We start from the raw sequence: 7,876 nt of genomic DNA, 5'->3' as shown, positions 1-7,876 counted from the left end.
CAAATGTACCTTCGAAAAGGTTTAATTTGGAAATTGGCTATTACACACCATAACGCTTTCCTTTGAGTTATTTTTTTAATAATTTGCAGCTGGCTTTAAACTTACGTTTTGTACGTTTATAGTAAGAATCAACGAGAATCGTAACTTTAAAATATTTAACAGGACATATTAATTAACATAATTAAAATATGATTTACCAACCATCGTACATTCATGATATAAATGAAACAATAAAAAAGATATTAGCAATATTCATAGATGCAACAATCATAGCACAAGTTGTTACATTCAGAAATCAAATATCATGATGATTAATATCATTCATATGATCGTAGTTGATTTGAATTGTCCGCGAACGATTTCTCAATTTTTCGGTGACTTTTTTCTCGAGCAAAAATAAATGTTCGTCGTCCTCGTTTGGAAAATGTCTTCTAACATAATTTGCCAGTTTGATGACGTATTCTGCATTGGTTCCAGCGCGGCCTTGGGCACCGACAACCTGTGTACTTATGTGTTCTACGTCATCATGAGGATGATCACAAATCTGTCCCACATAGAGGTCATTGTCAGGGGTAGCTGTAAATACAGTGACCTCGGACTGGACACCATATTCATCGTAGAACGTGGTCTGAATTGAGATGTAACCACCCAGCACTGTTTCCCGTGTATCCAATTTCTGTTTGGCATCCTCAATGTCTGATGCACCCTTAATGGTAAACATCACACCGCTGAGTGTTTTCTAAAAAAAATGTTAAAACAAAACAGTATAACTTATCTGTTATCTACAATCGACTGACTTAGAAATCAGTTGAAATAAAGATTAAACTAATGGGTAATAAATAGATAAAATATGAAAAATACTAGTTTATAAAAGTAATAAAATGTCTCTTTGAAATTGTTTACTCACGTCTTCTTCAGCTTCGTGAAGAATGGCTACTCGTCCGGGCTACATGCGTAAAATGAAATAAATCGTCAATGTTAAAATGTTAATTTCAGAAGGAAAGTTCAATTCATTTGATAACTGGTATGGTTTAGTAAAATTACAAACAGATATAAAAATAAAACCATCTGGCAAACTTGTAAACTTTATGAAGCCTTTAGCGTGAGTACCTTTTCTTCCGTCCCACGATGAGTCTTGTTGTTCTGCCAGAATTTTCTCTGGAACCCTTTGATATGACCATGATCACGACTAGAATAATTAAAGTTCACTTTCCATAGAAGAGACCCGTAACCAAACACTTTGAACACAGGTGGTTGGTTTTCTTGGTCTTCTTCATCGATACCACTCAACAAGTCGGCTTTCTTCGACATTTTGTTCCTCAGGGAACATTTGTGTGTTTAAGTGGTATATATACTGTTAGCTGGGGGAAAGGGATGTCGAAAACCTTTTGTTTAAAAGTTCAGTTTCGGTTTTAATATGATTAACGTTCTAAGAAACCTAGAAAATGCATCACGACAAGTAAGCTAATTAAAGATCCAGTCTCAACAAATTCCCAAGGTCGTGTTTACTGCGTTTATTTCATAATAGTATATCAGTACATGTATGATATTGCAGCCCCCGGTTTCTACCAAGTAAAACCACGTAGAAAAATAAACAATGACAGGAATTTTCAACATATCGTCATGCCATATAAGGTTCCAAACTCAACTGAATAAGAGCAACCGTTAAAAAATAACAAGTTTTGCAGAACTGTTAATTAATCATATTCAAAATTTTATTTGAGTTGTCTCAACTCAGTTATGATTAATTAAATGAGTGACGTTTTTTCATTCTTTCAATGTTTAGTTTTTTCTCAATTTTATAGCCAAGGTCAACTGATCTTCATTTTAATTTGTTTCTATTTATAGAAAGAATCCAACTTAAATAAATAAAACGCTCGTTCTTTATTAAATATTCTTTGTAATTTTATCGAGGAAACCGCACGAGTACTGGTTCAAGCATCAGTTCATACAACACTACATGTATAACTGCAAACAAACAAAACTATATATGAAAGAATAGCCATAAAACTCAAATATGTTTTTGATACTAAATGACATTAGGAAATTCGCTTGTATTAGCTACCTTTTGGAAACGCATCTTCGCTAGCCAAGGGTTTTCGGTCCACTTTCCTCCCCATAAACTATGGGGAGCAAAGTGGACCGAAAACCCTTGGCTAGCGAAGATGTTGGAAACGATTCTCGAAAGTTAAATAAAATACATTTTCTCTATCCAAGGGTCCAATTCGTTCATTTTCATCTACCAAAAGAAGAAAATAAACAAATCGGACCCTTAGCTGGCGAAGATGGAGTTAATGATAAATGAGAATTTCACCTTACAACACATAAGATACCAAGTGGCGATTTTCGTGTTTTGGATTGTTGTTTTTTTCTTTTTTGTTTGTTTGTTTATCATTTGATTATTTTTACATCAAATTTTATTATTGTTCCGTGTAGTTTTTAAATACAATTCTTATAACTTATTGCCAGAAATCCGGGTTTTTCAAAAAACATTTGGGGGAACTCTTGTTTCTCTCGACAAAGAACTCATGAAAAACTTATGCATGCTTCTGTACTTAATATGAGTTTTTTAATAAATATTATTGCATACCATCTTTATATATATATATATATATATATATATATATATATATATATATATATATATATATATATATATATATATATATATATATATGATTGTCCACAGAAATTACAAAGTATGTTTCACGATGTGTAAGCAAATTAGCAGGTGTGAAGAATGTTTAAGTTGAGTTAACGTGTAAATCATTGGTGGGGGGACGGGGGGGGGGGGGAGGGGGGCAAAATAATTGAGGTAGTGTTCTAGTTTAATGATTTTGTCAAGAAAATGGAGACAGTATTTTATGAAATTGAAATCAAAGTAATGTAGAATAAAGAATTTTCAGTTTATGCAAACTATTACGTGTTCAGTAAAAAAAAAATGGTCACAGTTGACACTGTCTAATTTTAAACAAACATCATGTGAAAAGCATGAAACCATACTTTATTTAATAGAAATAGATCTTACAAATTACATATTGGTTTTTATCAGAGCTTAGAATTTATAATGTCCATAGGACAGATATATATCTTTAACCTTATAGGTACAGTATACCTTTACTGCACTTCAGATTCTAAACAACAAATAAACAATTTCTATGTAATATGGAATATGAAATGACGTGCCAAAATAATTTACTCAACGAGGTGCCACATAGATGGGGAATGTAAGTAAAAGCCAGACCAAGGTACAGGAGAAGAAGGGACGAGCTATTGCTTCTGAAAGTGGATAAACTATTTACATGTAAATCATTATTTTGTTTCTATCACGTAAGGGAGAAAACATCGTGAATACCCTATGAGACATGCCGCGTAAACAAGTGTGTTTCAGTTTCAATTGTGCAAGGCTGTACATGTCTGTAAAGCAACCAAACATCAGACAAGTAAACAACATTCAATAACCATTACGGTATATTGAACACATTTGTGCTTTTTATAGTTGACATAAACATAAATCTATATACAATGACCATACAGCAGTCTATGAGTAATGTACTAGTATGATTAAATTGTTATGAGAATAAAAAAAATTGGTGACTTTATTACATAGTACCCGGTAGTTGATCTGCATACTAAAAGTTGTTTTCTTTAATTTGGAACTATGCCATTGCATGTCATAAAACGACGCATGAACCTTGTGGTAAGGGCGTCAATGGGTTTAGTTTTGGTCATTATATTTCCTGGAATTTGCACTAAAATATCAACTTTTTACCTTATTGTCAAGGTCTGGTGTTTTCCAATTTCGTCATCGGAGATTTAAACAATTTATGTAAGGACTTTTACTTTTGAATTGCATATGTAAGTATTACTAAAAAAAAATCTTCAGATACAAAATTATAACGACATATTGACCATCAAACATTATTTCATTAATGAAACAATGAAAACATGATAACTTCTAAGGGCATCGTAACCGATACTTTAGTGTTCAACGAAATGAATATATTGATGGAAACATTCATTGATAAATCAACACCGTAAAATTTCATATTTATTTATCATTTAATACCTGTGTTACACTCCTTGCACAGAATCTGAAAATAAACAACACATAACCGTAATTTGTATTTTTAGCATGTATTTTTTACATGTGAAAACAGATACCAACATAAAGTGTAGAGGGCGTCATGAAAATTATTGCACACAATAGCAACTCATATTGCTCTGAATGTAGGTAGGGGAAAGCCTTTGCGCATCTGCGACGTAAATAACATTGATTTGGTTCCACGTGTGCAAAGGTGCGTCCAAAATTCAATAACGTTCTTGAACCATTGTTTTTGGTAAGATAAGCGACATGTGGCTAAGATATTTGTTGGTATGAATATTGAAAGGATTTTACAAAATTCGCATTCTATAATTGCATTTCTGTGACCGGTACGTATTTTATTGCTGTTAGTTTAAAAAAGCCAAGCTTTCGTTAAACATTAGCAAATGCATTTTTAAAAAATATTTAATTTGGAAATTTGCTATTACACACCATCACAAAAATCTTTTTTAAAGCTCTAAGGGTTTCCTTTTAGTCTTTTTTTTTAAATTTTACAGCTGGGTTTAAGCGTACGTTCTGTACGTATATAGTAAGAATCAACGAGAATCATAACTCTAAAATATTTAATAAGTGATAATTATTGATAAACATAATTTAAATATGATATACTGACCATCGTACATTCATGTTACAGATAAAACAATGTAAACATATTCATAAATATTACAATCGTAGCATCATATGTTGTGACATTTAGAAAATCAAATATCATGATGGTTTATACCATTCAGTTGTTCGTAGTTGATTTGAACTGTCCGCGAACGATTACTCAATTTTTCGGTGACTTTTTCTCGAGCAAAAATAAATGTTCGTCGTCCTCGTTTGGAAAATGTCTTCTAACATAATTTGCCAGTTTGATGACGTATTCTGCATTGGTTCCAGCGCGGCCTTGGGCACCGACAACCTGTGTACTTATGTGTTCTACGTCATCATGAGGATGATCACAAATCTGTCCCACATAGAGGTCATTGTCAGGGGTAGCTGTAAATACAGTGACCTCGGACTGGACACCATATTCATCGTAGAACGTGGTCTGAATTGAGATGTAACCACCGAGCACTGTTTCCCGTGTATCCAATTTCTGTTTGGCATCCTCAATGTCTGATGCACCCTTAATGGTAAACATCACACCGCTGAGTGTTTTCTAAAAAATGTTAAAACAAAACAGTATAACTTATCTGTTATCTACAATGGACTGACTTAGAAATCAGTTGAAACAAAAATTAAACTAATGGGTAATAAATAGATAAAATATGAAAAATACTAGTTTATAAAAGTAATAAAATGTCTCTTTGAAATTGTTTACTCACGTCTTCTTCAGCTTCGTGAAGAATGGCTACTCGTCCGGGCTACATGCGTAAAATGAAATAAATCGTCAATGTTAAAATGTTAATTTCAGAAGGAAAGTTCAATTCATTTGATAACTGGTATGGTTAAGTAAAAATTACCAACAGATATAAAAATAAAACCATCTGACAAACTTGGAAACTGTATGAAGCCATTAGAGTGAGTACCTTTTCTTCTGTCCCTCGATGAGTCTTGTTGTTCTGCCAGAATTTTCTCTGGAACCCTTTGATATGACCATGATCACGACTAGAATAATTAAATTTCACTTTCCACAGAAGAGACCCGTAACCAAACACTTTGAACACAGGTGGTTGGTTTTCTTGGTCTTCTTCATCGATACCACTCAACAAGTCGGCTTTCTTCGACATTTTGTTCCTCAGGGAACATTTGTGTGTTTAAGTGGTATATATACTGTTTGCTGGGGGAAAGGGATGTCGAAAACCTTTTGTTTAAAAGTTCAGTTTCGGTTTTAATATGATTAACGTTCTAAGAAACCTAGAAAATGCATCACGACAAGTAAGCTAATTAAAGATCCAGTCTCAACAAATTCCCAAGGTCGTGTTTACTGCGTTTATTTCATAATAGTATATTAGTACATGCATGATATTGCAGCCCCCGGTTTCTACCAAGTAAAACCACGTAGAAAAATAAACAATGACAGGAATTTTCAACATATCGTCATGCCATATAAGGTTCCAAACTCAACTGAATAAGAGCAACCGTTAGAAAATAACAAGTTTTGCAGACCTGTTAATTAATCATATTCAAAATTTTATTTGAGTTGTCTCAACTCAGTTATGATTAATTAAATGAGTGACGTTTTTTCATTCTTTCAATGTTTAGTTTTTTCTCAATTTTATAGCCAAGGTCAACTGATTTTCATTTTAATTTGTTTCTATTTATAGAAAGAATCCAACTTAAATAAATAGAACGCTCGTTCTTTATTAAATATTCTTTGTAATTTTATCGAGGAAACCGCACGAGTACTGGTTCAAGCATCAGTTCATACAACACTACATGTATAACTGCAAACAAACAAAATTATATATGAAAGAATAGCCATAAAACTCAAATATGTTTTTGATACTAAATGACATTAGGAAATTCGCTTGTATTAGCTACCTTTTGGAAATGCATCTTCGCTAGCCAAGGGTTTTCGGTCCACTTTGCTCCCCATAGTTTATGGGGAGCAAAGTGGACCGAAAACCCTTGGCTAGCGAAGATGTTGGAAACGATTCTTGAAAGTTAAATAAAATACATTTTCTCTATCCAAGGGTCCAATTCGTTCATTTTCATCTACCAAAAGAAGAAAATAAACAAATCGGACCCTTAGCTGGCGAAGATGGAGTTAATGATAAATGAGAATTTCACCTTACAACACATAAGATACCAAGTGGCGATTTTCGTGCTTTGGGTTGTTGTTTTTTTCTTTTTTGTTTGTTTGTTTATCATTTGATTATTTTTACATCAAATTTCATCATTGTTCCGTGTAGTTTTTAAATACAATTCTTATAACTTATTGCCAGAAATACGGGTTTTTCAAAAAACATTTGGGGGAACTCTTGTTTCTCTTTATATATATATATATATATATATATATATATATATATATATATATATATATATATATATATATATATATATATATATATATATATATATATATATGATTGTCCACAGAAATTACAAAGTATGTTTCACGATGTGTAAGCAAATTAGCAGGTGTGAAGAATGTTTAAGTTGAGTTAACGTGTAAATCATTGGTGGGGGGACGGGGGACGGGGGGGGGGGGAGGGGGGCAAAATAATTGAGGTAGTGTTCTAGTTTAATGATTTTGTCAAGAAAATGGAGACAGTATTTTATGAAATTGAAATCAAAGTAATGTAGAATAAAGAATTTTCAGTTTATGCAAACTATTACGTGTTCAGTAAAAAAGAATGGTCACAGTTGACACTGTCTAATTTTAAACAAACATCATGTGAAAAGCATGAAACCATACTTTATTTAATAGAAATAGATCTTACAAATTACATATTGGTTTTTATCAGAGCTTAGAATTTATAATGTCCATAGGATAGATATATATCTTTAACCTTATAGGTACAGTATACCTTAACTGCACTTCAGATTCTAAACAACAAATCAACAATTTCTATGTATTATGGAATATGAAATGACGTGCCAAAAATAATTTACTCAACGAGGTGCCACATAGATGGGGAATGTAAGTAAAAGCCAGACCAAGGTACAGGAGAAGAAGGGACGAGCTATTGCTTCTGAAAGTGGATAAACTATTTACATGTAAATCATTATTTTGTTTCTATCACGCAAGGGAGAAAACATCGTGAATACCCTATGAGACCTGCCGCGTAAACAAGTTTGTTTCAGTTTCAATTGTGCAAGGCTGTACATGTCTGTAAAGCA

General features: G+C 32.7%; 2 protein-coding genes across 2 annotated transcripts; both read right to left on the bottom strand.

Moving 5' to 3' along the window:
* Nucleotides 1-295: 295 nt before the first annotated feature.
* On the bottom strand, nucleotides 296-1,335 carry LOC128181862 (glutathione-specific gamma-glutamylcyclotransferase 1-like). Its single transcript, XM_052850409.1, has 3 exons — nucleotides 1,111-1,335; nucleotides 908-946; nucleotides 296-739 (listed from the first exon to the last, which is right to left on the bottom strand). Exons 1-3 carry the CDS (start codon nucleotides 1,309-1,311, stop codon nucleotides 296-298), a joined length of 684 nt encoding a protein of 227 aa, XP_052706369.1. The 5' UTR covers nucleotides 1,312-1,335.
* A 3,325-nt stretch (nucleotides 1,336-4,660) lies between these two features.
* LOC128181839 (glutathione-specific gamma-glutamylcyclotransferase 1-like) lies at nucleotides 4,661-5,890 on the bottom strand. Its single transcript, XM_052850381.1, has 3 exons — nucleotides 5,620-5,890; nucleotides 5,416-5,454; nucleotides 4,661-5,249 (listed from the first exon to the last, which is right to left on the bottom strand). The coding sequence occupies exons 1-3, from the start codon at nucleotides 5,818-5,820 to the stop codon at nucleotides 4,875-4,877; spliced, it is 615 nt and encodes a 204-aa protein (XP_052706341.1). The 5' UTR covers nucleotides 5,821-5,890; the 3' UTR covers nucleotides 4,661-4,874.
* Between the last annotated feature and the right edge of the window lie 1,986 nt (nucleotides 5,891-7,876).

Source organism: Crassostrea angulata, chromosome 4, assembly GCF_025612915.1.
Source record: "Crassostrea angulata isolate pt1a10 chromosome 4, ASM2561291v2, whole genome shotgun sequence".
In the NCBI taxonomy this organism is placed as follows: Eukaryota; Metazoa; Mollusca; class Bivalvia; order Ostreida; family Ostreidae; genus Magallana; species Magallana angulata.
Note: the sequence above shows the minus strand (reverse complement) of the source record. Positions and strands in the feature narration are given on the sequence as shown.

What these genes read in the sequence shown, in the direction of transcription:
- LOC128181839 (XM_052850381.1), bottom strand. Translation starts at nt 5,820, where the DNA reads ATGTCGAAGAAAGCCGACTTGTTGAGTGGTATCGATGAAGAAGACCAA. An exon ending in ATCGAGGGACAGAAGAAAAG is followed by an intron (nt 5,455 to 5,619) that starts GTACTCACTCTA and finishes TTACGCATGTAG; the next exon opens with CCCGGACGAGTAGCCATTCT. An exon ending in TTCACGAAGCTGAAGAAGAC is followed by an intron (nt 5,250 to 5,415) that starts GTGAGTAAACAA and finishes AACATTTTTTAG; the next exon opens with AAAACACTCAGCGGTGTGAT.
- LOC128181862 (XM_052850409.1), bottom strand. Translation starts at nt 1,311, where the DNA reads ATGTCGAAGAAAGCCGACTTGTTGAGTGGTATCGATGAAGAAGACCAA. An exon ending in ATCGTGGGACGGAAGAAAAG is followed by an intron (nt 947 to 1,110) that starts GTACTCACGCTA and finishes TTACGCATGTAG; the next exon opens with CCCGGACGAGTAGCCATTCT. An exon ending in TTCACGAAGCTGAAGAAGAC is followed by an intron (nt 740 to 907) that starts GTGAGTAAACAA and finishes CATTTTTTTTAG; the next exon opens with AAAACACTCAGCGGTGTGAT.